Source organism: Onychostoma macrolepis, chromosome 05 (assembly GCF_012432095.1).
Source record: "Onychostoma macrolepis isolate SWU-2019 chromosome 05, ASM1243209v1, whole genome shotgun sequence".
Lineage (NCBI taxonomy): Eukaryota > Metazoa > Chordata > Actinopteri > Cypriniformes > Cyprinidae > Onychostoma > Onychostoma macrolepis.
This window is the reverse complement of record NC_081159.1, coordinates 14,143,859-14,163,992: the sequence shown is the minus strand read 5'-3', so window position 1 is coordinate 14,163,992 and position 20,134 is coordinate 14,143,859. Positions and strand designations below refer to the sequence as shown.

The 20,134-nt window shown below is 37.0% G+C and overlaps 1 protein-coding gene across 2 annotated transcripts in view; it reads right to left on the bottom strand.

Moving 5' to 3' along the window:
* The window catches only part of rasgef1ba (RasGEF domain family, member 1Ba), an 88,477-nt gene extending 68,892 nt beyond the window's left edge, over positions 1–19,585 (bottom strand). For both annotated transcript variants that reach the window (XM_058776407.1, XM_058776408.1), the window contains exons 1-2: positions 18,906–19,585; positions 1,175–1,222 (exon numbers count right to left, since the gene is read on the bottom strand). In XM_058776407.1, the coding sequence (XP_058632390.1) occupies positions 1,175–1,222; positions 18,906–18,974 (117 nt within the window). In that variant the 5' untranslated portion in view covers positions 18,975–19,585. The remainder of the gene's footprint in view (positions 1–1,174; positions 1,223–18,905) is intronic.
* Between the last annotated feature and the right edge of the window lie 549 nt (positions 19,586–20,134).

Genomic DNA, 20,134 nt, shown 5'->3' with positions numbered 1-20,134 from the left:
GTGAGTGAAGTGAGAAATGTTTAGATATTGCTTTTTATACAAACAAATGGTCTTTGCACAAAAAAAGTATTCTCATAGCTTCATAACATTATAGTTGATCCACTGATGTCATATGGACTATTTTAACGATGACCTTACTACCTTTCTGGGCCGTTAACGTGTCAAATGCTGTCTATGCAGGGTCATAGTTCTCGGATTTCATCAAAAATATCATAATTTGTGTTCCACAGATGAACGAAGGTCTTACAGGTTTGGAAAGACATAAGGGTGAGTAATTAATGAGAGAATTTTCATTTTTGGGTGAACTATTCCTTTAAATACTCATATCCTAGCTTAAATGGATAATTTACCCAAGAATGTAAATTCTGTCATCATTTACTCACCCTCATGTCGTTCCAATGTTAGACTTGTGTTTATCTTCAGAGCACAAATGAAGATATATTTAATATTCTCTCAGATTTTGTCCATCCACTGAAACTGTAAGTAATGAAGATCTTATGGGTTTGTAACGACATGAGGGTGAGTAAATGATCACAGCAATTTTTATTTTTTAATATGCAAATACAACTACACATCAGTCATTCATAGCTTGATTTCTCAGAGGAGGGTATTTTTTCTTTGATACTTTCGAAACATTGGGCTCCATTCGCTAATATATTGAAACAATTTTTACATTTATGCACACAGGAAAAAGTACTCACACAAGATTTCCTTCAGATATATACTTTGTACCAACACCAATATTTTTCTTCTGCTCACTCCAATAAGCTGATGAATTAGGACTGTCGAGTGTGTCATTTCAGTTTGTTGTAAATTGTTTGAACAAACTGTCTGAACATCATGTATTCGGGATAACGGTCTGAAAATGTTTATTATAAAATGATTTATATCATCATCAATATCAATATTAGTATTTTAGCCATTTGAAATCATACACTGTAGCTTTAAGCTCAGTTTTGTTTTTTGTTCTGTCTGAGTAGTATATTCAGGTGTGCAATACGGTATGTATAAATATATGTTTGATATATTTTAGGTCTGACTGTCAAAAAACAGTGGTGGGAAAATATCAGTGATGTCTCCTGCCTCAGGGTAACTGCAGCTTGTGCACTAAAATCAATACTTTCTATTCCCTATAGGACATGACACAGAGGAGAGACTCAGATAGAGAACATACCCGTTGTTTGGTGACATGCCTCAGTCCGATGTGTGGCTGACTCCTGCACTGTGGAGGGAAGAAAAGAGAATTTATTGCTCTAGCACACACAGAAACATTTCAACAGCTTGAAAAGAGAACACTGAACATACAAATTTCAGTCCAGATTATAAGTACAGTATTATAAGCTGCATGATAGTTATGAATACAAATCAAACATGGCAACCACACAAAGGTCGTCAGAAAAAGTTTCAAAATTTGACAGCAAATTTTATTCCTAGAGCTGTATTCAAAAGTCACTCTCAGAAATAAGTACAAAACCTTCCACTGGGGCAGTACCCTTTCAAAAGGTCTAGTACCCTACTCTGAATTAAGAGATAATTTAGTTCCTCCAAATGGAGTTCCTAGAACCAAATATGTTCCAAGATCCTGCTGTGTGAACAATTAAAAAAGCAGAAACTCCCTACGCCAATATTTCTAGGAACTATGAAAAGGTTCCTCTGGTGCGAAAGCCCCTAATATGTACCTTTTAGGAACCATTATGCACACTTTAGTACAAAGGTGTACCTTTTGTCACTGCTGCCCCAGTGAGAGCTTTTGTACCCTTTGTTTCTGAGAGTGCAGGATACAGTGTGAGTTCTTGTAAAATAATTTATGTTAATATTCAAATTGGGCCAGTAAGTGAGTTTAAAAACTCAACCAACTCACCATATTAATCTAAAAATAACTGAATATAATCATTAGGGCAAAAAATAAAAATAAACAAATGCTATATTTTTGAGGGAAATAATTTGAGTCCTAATGTTAAATATATATAGATATATATGGGAGCTTTTTTTTTTTTGGCGAGTATGTTGAGCTTTTTGAAACCGGTGTGTCACATTTCAAATGTGACGTGTGAAAGCAAACAAGCTTGCATTTTATTTCCAAAGACGAGGCTCATAAAAAGTCTGCAGTTGAGTCTGTCACTGCTCAGAGCCTGCGCTTCACCAGCTGTATAAACACACACAAAAATACCTTACCTGACTCGAATCACGATGCCTCCTCACAAAACCAAAAATTACCCCTCGTACACTCACACACACACAAACCACTCGGACCTCCTCAAATTCATGTCTAAAGATTTAAACACCGACCTGAACCAAAGCCCACTGCTCCCTTTATTGGTGGGCAAAGCAATTACCTGGGAAACAGGTAACGGCCGAGTTGATTTTTCGACTGTGAATTTATTCAGCTGATGTAAGACATAACACAGGGCCTTGGGAAACAACACCTGCTCCAACCCATCAAAGATGATGGACCTTTCCATAAGAGCTGAAACTTATTTACCTAATGGGCAAATTTAAAATGCAAAATAAGCCATTAGGGTCCAAATCAATTACACAATAGAACAGAAAAATGTTGCCATTTAAATTCATCAGTAAACTCAATATCTGAGAGTGAGACCCATGAACAAATCATGAGAGAGGATAGACAATTGCTAACAGAAACCACGTCACATAAGAGTTCTTCATTATGAGGGAGACCGGTTGCCTAGTTACCACAGCAGCCTGCTACGTGTATGTTCTTGGGCCGGTCTACAGAATCTATGTCACGCTCCATTGTGACTGCTGCCTGCGAGGCCAAACACCTCCTTTAGGTAACGCATGTGTGTGTGGGAGAGCGCTCTCCAGGTCTTTGGCTGACGTGGGTGATTACATGCAAAAGGGTTCAGGAGACTGATATCTTCATGCAGGGAATCAAAAAAAGTAAAAAATATTTTAAATTATATTTCACTCAGTGTTTAAAAGAAGTCAAAACTCTCACATGTACCTTAGTTAAAAAAAAAGAAAAAGTAAAATACATTTATTTCATACTAAGTATAGTTCAAATCCATTAACATATTTACTAACATACTGCTTGAGACTCACTAATATAAAAATTATAATTAAAATTTATTTGGAGTACTGTTTGTGCGCAATGCACATTTCTTAATATTAAGCCTAAAATGGGTTTTGTCGTCATTATTGATGAGGATTGTATGATTTTTGAATAATATCAGTCATTAAATGCAAGATATTTAAAGTGTACCTGAAGTATACTTGCAATAGTTCCACTTTAGCACAATCAAATATACTTAAGTAAATATTTATTTGGACTACTTACACACAGTTCAAGTGCATTAAGTACAAAATTAGTTGTGCCAATTTAGCAGACTTTAAGTATACCAGTTTAGTATACCATGTGACCCTGGACCACAAAACCAGTCATAAGGGTAATTTCTTATTAATAAATAAGCTTTCCATTCATGTATGGTTTGTTATATGACAATATTTGGCCGAGATACAACTATTTGAATATCTGGAATCTGAGGGAGCAAAAAAAAATTTAATTAAAAATAAAAAAAATTGAGAAAATCGTCTTTAAAGTTGACAAAATGAAGTTCCTAACAATGCATATTACTAATCAAAAATTAAGTTTTGATATATTTACAGTAGCAAATTTACAAAATATCCTTATGGAACATGATCTTTACTTAATACCCTAATGATTTTTGGCATAAAAGAAAAATCGATCATTTTGATCTATTGTTGGCTATTGCTACAAATATACCTGTGCTACTTATGACTGGTTTTGTGGTCCAGGGTCACAAATATGTAAATGTATTTGTAGTATACTTAGCATGAAAAATGTATTTCAAATTCATTTTAGTATATGTATTTTCCACTAGGTTAGCTCTGACAAAATCAACTAATACAGCATAAGGCAGCAGACTTTCTGAAAGAGCAAAATAAATAAATAAAATTAATAAGCAAACAAACCTTAAACCTTTATTTTTTCAGTATTGCAGTGTAGCACTGTTCATACATTTTTATAAAAGATGGGCTTTATTAGGTGTTCATAAACTGAGTAGCATGTCCTATCCCAAGGACATGGTGGATGACAACTGATCTTACATTTCTGGTTAAAAGAAATAAGAGGAAATAAAAAGTGGTGGTGAATCTAGAACATCCATACAACAAATATCCAAAGTGTGTCATTTGTAGTCTTATTTGTAAAAATTTGTGACTTTAGCAACAGCAGAAAAAGGTTCTGCATTTAATAGACGTGAAAACTACATCCTTTAGTCTTACTAAACTATTCATTAACTGAAGTGAATGCTCAATTTGTCAATATTTATAATAATAAATAGTATTTTTTGTATCTGATGGTGCAGATCCATATTTAGGATAGAAATCCAATAGGATAGAAAACACATCACATTAGATTTAAATGTAAATGTAAAAAGAGGACAAATGGAAGTCTGTTTAAATGTCTTCAGCTAATGTTTTTAACATTTTCATTAAATAAGTATGGTTGGGGGGGTGCTGACATCATTAACCCGTTTAATGCCAAGTGCCAAACAAACCGTACCCCAGACTGAGAAGATAGTGAAATCATTTACATGCAAGACACAAATGTCAAGGACGTCGAGGATCAAATGGGCACATACGAGCAGAATATCATTACAGTAAATGGCAAAGAAACCCAATGAAGTGCTGTAATTAATGCAATCAAATTCTCTTTATCATCAAATGCAGCGTGACCATTAGTTCTATGGCTGTTACTCAAGACAATGAATCCAGCTCATTTAAAATGTAAAAATTTAATTCAGGAGCACAGTGTTTAATTATACAGCATCATTGCGTTATTTTAATGTACACAGCCAAAAGGACTATAATACTTCACTTGAGGGACTTTGGAAGTTTATATAAAGGAGTAAAACTGTTGATAATAATGCTTTCATAGCAACAACTGCTTTGGAGACACTTCTACACAATCAAATACCAAAGTGTTTCTTCACCAGGGTCAAACAGAGCTATGCAGAGTATTTCAGAGTCGGAATTTGCTGAATTAATATAAATATTTTCTTAAAAGCTGTTCAACCATCTAAACATGAGGTATATTGCCACATTATCACACACCATCTCTTTTCGAAGCAGATGAGCACCAGCGCTTACATAAAGCTGACCTTGACTAACACAGCCTGTTGAGGCTGGTGAAAGTGTGGACAGCACAGAGGCAGCCACTCCATCCAGAGGGCATCCATTTTATCAGCATCAGGGTGACGGAGTGCATGGCTGTCACGGGGATGAGATACGGCAGGCTGAGGTCCCATCTGATGTCCCATCTGACAGTGTCTGCTCACCCCTGGCCTGTCTAGCTGTGAGTGCTCCTCTCTTACAGTGTGTGACAGGCAGACTCCGGGGCAGATAATGCACAGAACATGCCTCATAAAACAAAAGGAGTGAATAATGTAGAGGGGCTTTTTTACAGTTCAGGATAAATTACCTTGACATCTTGAGAAAGGTCTTGAGAGAAAGCCAATATGAAGTTTTATAGCCCCAGTCTTGCTCTTGAAGGCTCACTGGAGTATTGGAGCTTTCATATAATTAAAAAAGACTAACCTCCGGCTATGTTTATGGCATATTTAAAAAAAAAAAAAAAAAAAAGTAAATAAAAAAAATCTCAGGGTAAGAGATGCAAATCTGTATAGTTGAAGGTTGCAGAGGTCAGAATATCATAGTCTTCAATATATAAGGTTTAAGACACACTGGAAGTGGACATAAACAAAGTTTTAGGATTTAGCTAAATTTTAAACAAATAAACATTATGATGCAAAATGAAAACAAAATTATATACTTGTAGGTCACTAATCAAATTTACATCAACCAAGATCAAATGTTCTTTAGTTTTTAGACTTAATTTACTTATTGTATTGCTGATGTTATTAAAAACAAAATAATAAATACAATTATAAATCCAAAGTATTACATTAAAAATTGACTAGTGGTCTAAGACCCCTCCTTTCCACTATATGCTCAATATGCATGTTTACTTGCACAAAAGGTAAAACACTTCTAAAACATTTTAGGCACAAGTGCTGTAATGCACTCATTTATTTATAACTAAAGCTTTTTAAAGTCATTTCTGCTAAATAAATGAACTATAAATGGAAGTTTAGCTATAGACATCTTTAGCTTTAGATTTGCTTTCGAAGATGGTTTTCTCTCCACCTTTCAAAGTGGGTTTTTGGACAGTTTAGAAATGTACAGAGCCCCCTTGTGGCTCATTTGAGAGGACTAAAACCGAGTTTTTACAAATTAACCAAGTGTTTGTGCAAATTAGCCTCTTCTTATTATTTAGGTTGAGGGAGCTTCCCATAATTTAGAAACACAGCTGCTTACGAAAGCACAAGAGGCATTAGACACGAAATGCAAGCACCCAAGTGTTCATTAAAAATCTTTTTGGCAAGCACCTTTTGCATTGCAAGTCCCTTTGCGTAATTCACCGCCAAGATCTTCGCTGATTAGCTTGTTATGTGTGAGTGACATGTCTCTCTTTTGAGACCTTGAGCCTGATGATTCCCCATTCCAAACAGCAGGTGGATTGAGCGGGGCCTTTGTTCATGACTAACGATACACAAAGAAGATTGACACACGGCATCGGGAGGGAAAGGTCTCCAAGGGAAGCATTGTTTGATGAGATTATGCTGTGGAAACAAAACTGAGGCTTTCCCTGTTTTCCCAGGGGAAAAAAATCCTTCAAATGAATTTGCTGTTAGAGGAAAGAGAACATTTACAAAGAAGAAATAGAGCACTGAAGGTGTGTCAGAGCATCTGAAGACGATTTGGAAATAATTGTGATGGTTGGTCAAAATCAGTGTACAAGGCCCAGCTAAAAAACAAAACAAAAACCAACATTTTACCAGAAAACAGTCCATAACTACATATTAAACAATAATGGTCTGGGTAAAACCACTCTCTTCTCAGTGTGCTAATGTCATCAAATGAAAAGCCACAATAACACCCAAAAAAGGGGATCTGTTACCCCCAAGTCAAAAATCTGTCATTAAAATGGAAATTGCCTCAGATAAGAGTCAATGAAGGTCAATTAAAAACTCTAATAGGCACAAAAAGAGATAAAGCCTTCAAAGCCCTGTCAGCAGAAAATAACTGCACATAATGTATGACAAAACCAGCCCTCAGAGAATACATTTATGAAAATGAAATCATTCCAACATGGAAAGCACATAACAATGATAAAACGCAATTCAAACCATTATATTAGCTATTGTCAAGGTTATAATTATTATAAACCTGAATGGTCTGAACAGATTTCCATATTTTTCAAAATTGCAATTATGGTGACATTGTAAACCTTAGTTAAATCAGCGTTGAATAATATGCATTAAACATGGCTTCTAACAAATGTTACTTAAAAAAAAAAAAAAAATCTATAACTGAAGCCACAAATTATGAGAAATTCAGGATTTATGCTGTGGATCTTGTGTTGCCTCCAGAAGAATTTTGCAAATAGTTATATATATATATATTAAAGGCATAGTTCACCTTCATCATATGGAAAAGAAAAAGCAACTTTCTGTTATATACAGTATCTCACAGAAGTGAGTACACCCTTCACATTTTTGTAAATATTTTATTATATCTTTTCATGTGACAACACTGAAGAAATAACACTTTGCTACAATGTAAAGTAGTGAGTGTACAGCTTGTATAACAGTGTAAATTTGCTGTCCCCTCAAAATAACACACAGCCATTAATGTCTAAACCGCTAACCACAAAAGTGAGTACACCCCTAAGTGACGTTTTCTCTCCCTGGTGTCGCGCTCACGCTCTCATACTGGTCACTGGAAGTTCAACATGGCACCTCATGGCAAAGAACTCTCTGAGGATCTGAAAAAAAAAAAGAATTGTTGCTCTACATAAAGATGGCGTAGGCTATAAAAAGATTGCCAAGACCCTGAAACTGAGCTGCAGCACGGTGGCCAAGACCATACAGTGGTTTAACAGGACAGGTTCCACTCAGAACAGGCCTCGCCATGGTCGACCAAAGAAGTTGAGTGCACGTGCTCATCGTCATATCCAGAGGTTGTGTTTGGGAAACAGACGTATGAGGGGGTCAGCCTGTCAGTGCTCAGACCATACGCTGCACACTGCATCAAATTGGTCTGCATGGCTGTCATCCCAGAAGGAAGCCTCTTCTAAAGATGATGCACAAGAAAGCCCGCAAACAGTTTGCTGAAGACAAGCAGACTAAGGACATGGATTACTGGAACCATGTCCTGTGGTCTGATGAGACTAGGGCTGAACGATATGGCCAAAATTGATATCACGATATATTTCTTAATTTTGGTCAATACAATATAATTACGATATCGATATGAACACTATTAAAAAAAGCCTCATAAAAACTGCCAAGAATGCCCACAACGTTCACCTTTAATTTGTATTTTGCCTTCATACAAACAAGAAATGTGAAATCACTGTCAAATAAACATCTCAGACTCACCTTATTAATATCTTTAACTTCAAACTATAGGCTAACATACACTACCAGTCAAAGGTTTTTGAACAGTAAGATTTTAGTTTTTTAAAGAATTCTCTTCTGCTCACCAAGCCTGCATTTATTTGATAAAAAAAACACAGCAAAAACAGTAACATTTTTAAATATTTACCATTTAAAATAACTGTTTTAAAATGCAAGTTATTCCTGTGATTTCAAAGCTGAATTTTTAGCATCATTTCTCCAGTCACATGATCCTTCAGAAATCATTCTAATATTCTGATTTGCTGCTCAAAAAACATTTATTATTATGTTGAAAACAGCGGAGTAGAATCTGATTCTCTGCCAGTAGGAGGTGCTTTGAGAGCAGTAGAAACAGCGGTTTCCCCGGTAACGGCTGTAATCTAAGCAGCTCGGCTCATGAACGCTACTTTCAGATAAAATGAAAATGCCATCAAAACTATTCTGAAGACAGTATGTTCCCTTCAGAGATACATTCATATAAATCACCCGCTTTTTGAAACGTGCAGTGCTCATGTTTATTCAACGAAGTCAAACGCCACAAATAAATCAATGTATGGGAAACACTGGTAATGTATATCGAAATATCGCAAATGTGTTTAAAAATCATATCACCGTTATTGAAAAAAATTATATTGCGATACATATTGATATTGAATTATTGTCCAGCCCTAGATGAGACCAAGATATTTGTTCAGATGGTGTCAAGCATGTGGCGGCAACCAGGTGAGGAGTACAAAGACAAGTGTGTCTTGCCTATAGTCAAGCATGGTGGTGGGAGTGTCATGGTCTGGGGCTGCATGAGTGCTGCCGGCACTGGGGAGCTACAGTTCATTGAGAGAACCATGAATGCCAACATGTACTGTGACATACTGAAGCAGAGCATGATCCCCTCCCTTCGGAGACTGGGCCCCAGGGCAGTATTCCAACATGATAACGACCCCAAACACACCTCCAAGACGACCACTGCCTTGCTAAAGAAGCTGAGGGTAAAGGTGATGGACTGGCCAAGCATGTCTCCAGACCTAAACCCTATTGAGCATCTGTGGGGCATCCTCAAACAGAAGGTGGAGGAGCGCAAGGTTCACCAGCTCCGTGATGTCGACTCCAGTGGCAACCTGTGAAGCTCTGGTGAACTCCATGCCCAAGAGGGTTAAGGCAGTGCTGGAAAATAATGGTGGCCACTAAAAATATTGACACTTTGGGCCCAATTTGGACATTTTAACTTAGGGGTGTACTCACTTTTGTGGCCAGCGGTTTAGACATTAATGGCTGTGTGTTGAGTTATTTTGAGGGGACAGCAAATTTGCACTGTTATACAAGCTTTACATTTACATTGTAGCAAAGTGTCATTTCTTCAGTGTTGTCACACGAAAAGATATAATTAAATATTTACAAAAATGTGAAGGGTGTACTCACTTCTGTGAGATATTGTAACTCCTCGTGCTCCACACAGGCTCCATAAATACAAAACTGACTGTGCCTAAATGCTTTACTAGGCCACCAAAACAACAAAATATACACAACTCTGTACTACTCAGCATAAACTATATTCCCTTCTGCTTAGAAAAAAAAAAAAAAAAAACTGACTGTGGCCAGTAGTCATTACTTTGCACATTGTTTTGCACTGCTTTTAATTTCCGTGCATCAACAATGTTTAAACTACTGCACTCTTAAAAATAAAGGTGCTTCACAATGCCATAGAAGAACCTTTTTGTCTAAATGATTCCATAAAGAACCTTTAACATCTGAAGAACATTTCTGATTCACAAAAGGTTCTTTGTGGTGAAAGAAGGTTCTTCAGATTATAAAAAGGTAAGGAAGAGATGGTTCTTTAAAAGAACCTTTGACTGAATGGTTCTTTGTGGAACCAAAAATGGTTCTTCTATGGCATCATTGTGAAGAACCTTTTAAGCACCTTTATTTTTAAGAATGTGGTTTCAGCAATCCAGCTGCATCACCAGCAGAAATCACATTCAAGGCTGAAGGACATTCAATTGTTGGTGAATTTAACTTCCACCAACAGACCGCATCTTTTGAATAAATCAGTGAGTAGGTCACAAGTTTCTGACAAACAGCATGATATGCTACACTCAAAGGCACAGAGTTTCAAGTCTGGCCTTCACTTTCCTGTTGTGAAAAATCCATTAAAAATTAGCCACTTTAATTCTAAATATGACTGAAGGACAAGGAAATATGACAGGACTGAGGAGCAAGCATAAATCTCTCTCCAATACCCAAAGACATGAGAAAACTGACATCAGTCACACAGAAGTCTTTCACTGAAGCCAAAATGTACCTATATAACATTCAGTATAGAAAAACATGACATTTTGAGTTGTTTATTCAATAGACATTTTAAATATATTAAACAGAATATTCTGTTTATAAAACAGTCCCAGACATTTCTTACTGATGATTTGTGAACAGTTTGATCTCTTTTTTTTTTTTTTTTTTTTTAAATAACTTTCAACACAGATACAAAACAGAAACAAACACACACTGCCAGATATACAACAAAAGAGAATACAGAAACAAAATTATACATAAGATGACAAACAGAGCATTGTATCACCGATCAAAATTAAAAAATAAAATCTGGGGCGGAGTACATGAATCGTCTATACACCTCTAGGAACACTATGTCATACCAAACCGCAAAATGTCACAGGTAGAAGCATTTATGCAATTAAGGTAAGGTGTCCATATACGATTAAAAGCAGCTGTTGTAGAATGAACAATACAGGTCAAGAGTTCCAGAGGAATAATCTCCCTAATAACTGAATGCCAGCCTTTGATGGAGGGAGGCCTATCACTGATCCAAGACATCAGTAGATTCTTCCTAGCAGCAAAAGTTAACAGACTAAAAAGTCGCCTTTCAAATTTATTAGAAATAAGCTGACAGGGAAAACCCAGAAGAAGTGACAAAGGATCCAGCTCAAGATCCAAACCAAAGATGTTATTTAATTGAGCCACAACTCTGGACCAGTAAGCCTGAATCATGTAACAGTTCCATACGCAATGAATATAATCTCCTATATTAGACTTACAATTAGGGCAAAGTGGCGAGTGAGATGCATTGTGTTTATGTCTTAAGTGTGGCGTTATATGTATTCTATGTAAAATTCTGAGCTGAATGGCTCTTGCCCTATTACAAACTGAGAGCCTGTTAGCTTGGAGCCAGACTGTCTCCCATTCCTCTTCTGGAATAACCACCCCCAGCTCTCTTTCCCAAATCAGTTTTAAATATGAAGTGCTAACTGCACCATAGGAGCATAGAGCTTTATAGAAAAGGGAAATCAACTTGTATGGAGGAGGGTCCAGAAGGATTTCCTCAATGACTGAAAAAGAGTATTTAGAGGTGAGTGTAGTATTTTTGAATATGTAATAGGGTTGTTCCGATTCCGATACTAGTATCGGAAATTCCACCGATACCACAAAAAATTCTGGCATCGGTATCGGCGAGTACTTGAACCCATGTACCGATCCGATACCATTTTCTTAAAGGACCTATAGTTATGCGCGCTAGCTTTGCTTAATGCTGCAAATAGGAAATCAATTCTTCTTCGCTGCTCAGAATGCAAACACAGGAAGCTGTGCTGTGTTGCCACAAGCAACCACTATTTAGAGTAGCGAAGAAGAAGTACAAACGTGCTAGCACACTGCCAGTAAATCACTTGCATATGCGACTAAATCTTCACCCTGGGCGACTAAATGATGTCTAATATTAGCCACTGGCTGATAAATAATCAGATTTTACTCGCCAGTGTGTGAGTTGGAGGCTATGTATGATTTTATCACAGATATATTGTAACTCGCTGAACACTGTGCGCTTCAGAGTTTCGCTCTCCGTCAAGCTATCTATTTTTCAGATCATCTGAATGAATGCGCAGCGCACCTGTATTTGACGCACCATAAGCTCTAGTGTGAAGCAGACAACTCGCCGTCGCTTTGCTTTTTTTTCCTCACACGCAGAGAGAGAGAGAGAGTCTTTTACATGTAGCGCGTCAATTCCGAATGGTATGTAAACTATATTCTTTGTTGTATTTTTCTGTCAAAATAACGGAGTTCCTTTGGAATTCTTCAGCTTAACTAGTAGTAGGCGGAGCTAATGCGCAAACGACAATCCCATTGGCTGGCACTCACCTATTATCATCCCTGTTTTGATTTCAGCAAATCAGTTCGAGCCAATGCAGACAACGTGATTAATATTCATGAATCCAGCAGCTTGTTAATCCTTAGTGCGTTTATATTGTTCTTAGTAGAATTCATTGTATGATTATTATTATCTTATCAGTATTATTGATAGTTTTTTCCCCATTTTTACAGAAACACTGAATGACCAAAAAAGCACCACCACCAGTCCTAAGTTCAGTTAAAATGACTAATATGCATTCATACATGGTTACCAAGTTTTAATTCTAATTGCTAAAGTTCTATCAATAATACTTGATTATCATAATATATTTATAATGCTTGACTGACTGATGTTAAGAGTGTACTTTTTTCCAAACATTATATATTATATTTTTTGTTTACTTGCCAGACTATCTATCTATGGTGAAGCGCACCATAAAATAATTGTATCAATTCATACAGGGCTAGTAAGTATAGCTGTATAACCAGATACACAGTATCGGATCAGTACTCGGTATCGGCCGATACCCTGAGCCTAGGTATCGGAATCGGTATCGGGAAGGGAAAAAGGGTATCGGAACATCTCTAATATGTAATCTCTAATTTGCAAAAATCTAAAAAAAGTGCTGTCTAGGCAAATTATATCTTGAAACTAGGTTGTTGAAAGATGCTAGGGATCCTTCCTCAAACAAGTCACCCATCCTACATATACCAAGATCAGCCCATAACTTAAAACCCGAGTCTGTAGTACTTGGCAGGAACTCTGGATTGTTCAAAATTGGCAGAAGAGGGGAGGTTATGTCGCTCCTGCCTTCCAGCCTTCGAATAGCACGCCATGCCTTGAGACTATTGCGTACTAGAGGACTATCACACAAAGTTCTGCTAAGCTTTGAGTTATGAACAAATAATAGATTTCGTAAGGGACAACTGGACTGTGAGGATTCGAGATCAAGCCACACTGATTTAGGGTCTTCAATAAGCCATTCATTAATAAATCGAAGTTGGCAAGCCAATTGATATAATCTAATATTTTGGAAGGCCCTTTGCACCAGAGAGCTGAAGTTTCGATAATTTCAATCTGGGTTTCCTTTTGCTCCAGATAAATTAATTTAGCCACCCATTTAACTCTTTTATAGCCTTATCAGACAGTAAAACAGGGATCATTTGCATTGGATACAGTAAACGGGGCAGGACATTAATTTTTATCAGAGCCACCCTCCCCAGCGAAGACAGAGGGAGAGCCATCCACCTGTTCAAATCATCACAGATTTTTCCTAGCACTGGTGTGGAATTGGCTTTGTACAATTGCTTGAAAGTAGGGGTTACATGTATACCCAAATAATCAAAATCATCTTCAGAGCATTTAAAGGGAGAGGAGAGAGACTGGTTTGTAGACTTCTTATTACCTAAAAGCATGGCAACTGATTTAGAAAAATTTACCTTGTACCCAGAGAATTGCCCAAACTCCTGAATAAGGTCTACAATTTTTGGCACAGACACCTCAGGATCTGAAAGAAAGAGCAGCACATCGTCCACATATAAAGAAATCTTGTGCTGCCTACCTCCCAAAGACACCCCGACACAGCTGCCTCCTCTCTTATCATCTGAGCAAATGGCTCTATTGCTATTGCAAAAAGCAATGGAGAGAGGGGGAAGCCCTGTCTGGTACCCCGAAATAAAGGAAAATTGTCAGATCTGTGACCATTAGTAATGACCGCAGCAAGAGGATCCACATACAGTATTCGCACCCACTTTATAAAGCATTCTCCAAGGCCAAATTTTTCTAAGGTGTAAAATAAATAAGGCCACTCAACAGAATCAAAAGCTTTCTCTGCGTCTATAGACAAAATAAGATAATTAAAACTCAGATTATGGGAAAGTTCAATAATATTAAGTAGCCGCCTAACATTGTGAGCAGAACTTCTCCCTTTAATAAACCCTGTCTGGTCTTCGTGAATAATAAATGGTAGAACCTTCTCCAATCTTAGGTGCTAAAATTTTTGACAACAATTTTAAATCTGAGTTTAACAATGCAATGGGCCTATAGGAATTGCAATTTTCTGGGTCCTTGCCTTTTTTTATTATAAGAGAAATATTTGCTTCACGAAGTGAAGAGGGTAAGCTATCGGTCAAAAATGAATGGTTAAGCATGGCTAAGAGAGGGTCTAACAGTACATGCTCAAATTCTTTATACAGTTCACATGCAAGGCCATCCGGTCCAGGTGATTTACCAGATTTTAAACTATGGAGTGCGATTACAGCTTCCTATCTTGTGATAGGAGCATTGAGAGATTCCCTCTGTTCCTCAGAGACAACAGGAAGAGACAAACTATCAAAGAATGATACCATAGAATTATGTCTTTGAGAAGAATAATTAGACTTATAAAGCATAGAATAAAATTGTTTAAAATATTATTTATAATATAAGAATTGAAAGATTGCACTCCGTTACGATCGACTATAGAAGTAATGAATTGTGAATCGAATTTTGATTTCGTTAAGTGGGCTAGGTATTTACTAGGTTTATTACCCCATTTGTACAACCTCTGCTTTCAGTTTGATATCTTAAAGGTCACTTGCTTCCATTGAAGTCTTATTAGCTTGCTGTAAATGTATTTTTGTTTAGAGGTAATTTCTAAAACATATGCAGAAACTCACAACTGGAATATGCTGAGCGAGGCTGGTCTTTTCTGCTTGCGTATGCTGGTTAGGATCTGTCTGTGACCTCCACATCCTTTAGAACTCACATTGAATAAATGCACCGATCACACGGATCTGTATGTATGTTTTGTGAAGGAAGTAGTCTTGACCACATGTTCTCATTTTTCATTAACTAAAGAAGCTAAGATAAAGAAGCACATTTCTTTTAGACACTTCTATATGAAACCAACATATTAAGCAGATTACTGCATCAAAACAACAAAAGATTCACACACACAAAAATCTGTATTGTAAACATTGGTTCTCACATTTGAGAACATCTCTCTAAACACTGCCTCACAGTGGAAGCACTAGGAGAAAAAGAAAAGTTCATCCAAAATGTTCTAAAGGAAAAAAGGTAACAATAAAAATATTTAAAAAACTCTGTGAATATTATTACACTGTGAATATGTACTCAATAAGAGATTTAAAAAAAAATCTATTATTAACAGTAAAATTGTCTTTTAGCTTTGAATGAATGAATTTGGCTCTTTAAGAGAACTAGTAGCTACATTGGCAATTTTGCATGTTTGCATATTAAACCTAAAATTATAATAAAGTGTGTTTAAACCTATATAACAGCTTTAGATTTAGAGAAAAATTCCAGAGAAAATGAAAGAGATTGCTGTATAAATCTCACACCCGCCAAGTCAATTACATTGCAATTGTCAGTTTAAGGGAAGAAATGGATTCAGTTTTGGCTGGCAGCACTTCAGTGTCCACTCTGAAATGGCCTGTCGAGAACACTGACAACCTGACATGGTTCTGATTAAGAGTGAAGCTGAGAGCATATGCCCTCTGAATGAAAACTTTTCTCAGGATGGGACTTTTCTCATCCCTCCATCTCTCAAAATCCATTTATGAAGTTGACATATTTGTTTGGTTGCTATTATAGTCTACACATCTTTCAAACAGCTGGAAGATGTTTAAAAGATGACTCATATGATGCCCTTTGCTAGGACAGACGGGACAACACTATTACCTGCTGAAATCCTTATAAATCCTTGAACAAAATTTATATACAGAGAACTGCACTGATTAATCTAAATGCTTGATTCCAATAAAATCAGTTTAATTAAGAAAAAAAAAAAATCCTATAAAAAATACGCTATGAATGTATTAAAATTTGGTTTGGATGCCTGCAGGTAAATGATTTTAGATATAATTTTTATATTCAAGCAGCCTGTGAACGTGGGGAGCAATGTGTGGGTGTGTGTGTGCATGCATGGTCACCTTGCTTGACTCAATCTCAAGCTGAGTGTCAAACAAGTGACCACAGGACACTAATGAGGACCAGGTCTGAGCCAACTCAACATTCAACACCTACACCCTCCACACAACAATAATCTGACCAGCCACAACTCCTTTACTGAAAAAACTAACAAAACTGAACCCAAGTAAGCTACAAACAAACACAATCAACAAACCATGCAAACTTTAAAAGGGTCATGAACTGCCTTTTTTATTGTTTTGTACTGTTCTCTGTGGTCCGCTTTTAATGTGATCAAGATTTTTTACATAAAAAAAAAACAACAACATAATTTAGAGATAATAATCTATTTTCTGTCCTCTTTTGACCCCCCTCATCTGAACGCTCCATTTGAATAGGTGTGGCAGATTGCAGATTTGGAAGTGATTGGCCAACAGTTGTGCATGTTTGACAGCCAATATCCTTCCTAGATGGATTTAAAGTTGTGATTTAAAGTTAAAAACACATAAATACATAGTACATTTCAAATGATCTGTAATAACAGACAAAGCAATAGTGACCACAATTATAAAAACACTTGTGTGGTGCGACATCGGATTCCAATATATTCAGCACAGCATCATCTTTTATTTTCAATCTCTCTGAAAATCCTGTATCAAATTGTGTCTTGTTTGTAAAATGAATCCACGGTAAAATGAAGTGAACAAAGGACCAAGTTCTTACAGATGCCATCTGGAACTTCCTTAAAAATAACTTACTCTTTTCCACTCTTTTCTAATGTTTGGATCAGAAGAAAGGCAATGGACTGCACAGCATCGTGTTGTCTTCTGAGCCATATTTATCGTTTGGTTTCTGCGTATGCCTGGACTTCGTGCTGTAATTATGTCAACAATGCTTGTTTTTAAACTTTTTTTATTGAATGAAACTGGGAGTATTTATATTTTTAACTAAGTACTATTCTACAGCATTCAAGATTCTGATTCTGTATGTTTTTCAATAATTAAAAACATTATTAATGGGAAAAGTGAAATCTGTTTACATCTTAATTTTATTTAAGTTACAATTATTTAAATATATATAATATATATAATTAAACGAATGTAAAATCATCCTGTGGCCACCTTGGAAGCTTGCCAAGGCCCCCGTCACCCTGGTTGAGAACGAGTGCTCTAACCCCAACTAACCCAAAACACAAATAAACTGCACTCAACAGACCTAAACCTAAAACTGAAAACAACTCTGTAATCCTATTATTCTTACAATGTACCCTAATCAAATGTTTGAAAGTTAAAAGCTCAGTTAAGATACATGCAAAACAACAGGACAAAAGACACAGAGCATTTCAAATATACACACAGTAACACAGCAAAAGAAAGGCATGGTGCACTCATGAGATTAGAGGCAAAGGCTGATCTGATGGCTTTGTGCAGATCCAAACAGAATATATTCTCTTATATAATGGCCCGGGCGCTAATCCCTCAACACCACTGTGCTGCAGTTGTTCTTCACTCACTATATCTGCCATTACAGGCCGATTATGGCCATCAGCAATAGATAATTGAAAAGCATGGATTCAGCTGGTGCTCACACACACTGATTTGAAACAGCTTGATCTGGGGGATTATAAAGTAAATTAAGCCAAGCAGCAGCTGACATAATGAACAAATCATCCAAACAAACATATTTTCATGAGAAAGTGAATGTCACCCTCAAAAGATACACACGTGTGATGCTTTACCAAAGACAGGATACAAAATTGATGCGCTTAAATCCATAATGCAGCTACTGCCCAGTTGAAGGAGGACATTGCAGAGCATACCTGTAAATGAAATGAATCGGACTGATTCATGTAGGTTTCGTATTAGTTCACTTAGCATCACGATTTACAGTGAATTTAGTATTTCAGGTGAATTTCCCCTGACACCCTGACCCAAATACACACTGTAAAAGCTTCTTAAGGACATCAAGGCTGACTCCTTTCCATCAACATTTGAAGATTTAGCTTTCATGTCCATCTAAACCCACTATTTTATACATCAAAATGGTCATCATCTTATGTAGTATTTGTTTATGTAAAAAGGACATTTTATTAGCTTTAACCATTATTTCAATGCTCAGGTAGCCACCCATTGTGTGGCAGCAGCATTAACAAACTGCTGTGAAGGTACCAATCTGCCTCCAATAACTGAGCATCGCTTTAATAGCTTAAACAATCAAATGACCACAAGCACTGCTTTAATTAAACGGTAAGTAAACCAATACAAATCACTGTAACATATTAAACCTTTGAAGATCTCAGATAATGAAACGCTTGGTGTGACACTGGTAACATGAAAACAAACAGACTTTTATCTTACCTCGAACATTGGAGATGCTCCTTTCTCGGGCAGTGTACATCCCAGCAGCTCGGCAAGGAACTTTGCCATATAAATGTGTGTTGTGTGTTTCGCCGGTAGATTGAAAACGCCGCTGGCTGCCTGGCTCTTGATAACCTCACTACAGTGCCCACAGGTAGTCTTGTTCCAGCAGCGGTTTCCTACAGCATAACAGACCGATTTTTCTCCCCTTGGACTTTCCTTTCAGCATTTCTTTGACTCCGAACAAATAGGATTCATTTCAAAGGTGTGACAGCTCATTGTCTTTGTCTAGTCAAGAGCGCGTGTGTCTGCGTACAGCGGCTCGCGAGCGCAGTGGAGTCGAGCTCATTGAAAGCCACTTGTAATCCTTGTGTAGGGGAGGGAGGAATCGCTGAGGGCACGCCAGACACAGATGTAAAGCTCCGACAGGTTGCCTACCTCTTTCTGGGATCTCAAAGAAGTTTCTGGCCTGTTAACATATCTCAGGATCAAACTTGCACGTCATGAAGCCCTTAGCCATCAAAAGTGAAATAGGCTAAACCTGTTGAAACCTAAATTAGGATTATGCATTGCTGGCTATATTTCATGCAAATTAGTTATGTGTTTAATTGGTGTCAATTTTAGAGTCACTGAGTCCAAATTTTTAATTTTTTTTAATTTTAATAATTTTTTTTTTTTTTTGAGTCGATCGTTTACAGGGAATCAGTTGATCCGTTAGTTAGGTTATACGGGAAATGATCTGGGCTGTGTTTCCCAAAAGCATTGTAAGCCTAAATTGATAATAGCTCCATTGGTGGCAATGGGTCTACGATGTACTTAAGCTTAAAGGAACACTCCACTTTTTTTGGAAATAGGCTCATTCTCCAACTCCCCCAGAGTTAATAAATTGAGTTATTACGCAGTGATATTACGCAGCGCCTGAAAGTAGTCCCCAGCTATATTATAACCAGTTACCCAGCTGGGGACTACTTTCAGGCGCCAATATCACCGCGCCTACCGCGCCATGGTACGGCAGCAAAGTTCCTTGATTATTACGCCGGAATGAGAGTATAGTTCCTAGCCAAATCGGCCTAGAAAATCGCAACTTTTCATTTTCCGCTGGTCTTACTACACGATATAACTACAGAAGAGTCAAGTTTTAAATAGGACAAATATCGAAACTCTTTGGTCATTTTTGAACGCGATGCTACTGGTCTAATCGGATTCAATGATCTATGCTAAGCTATGCT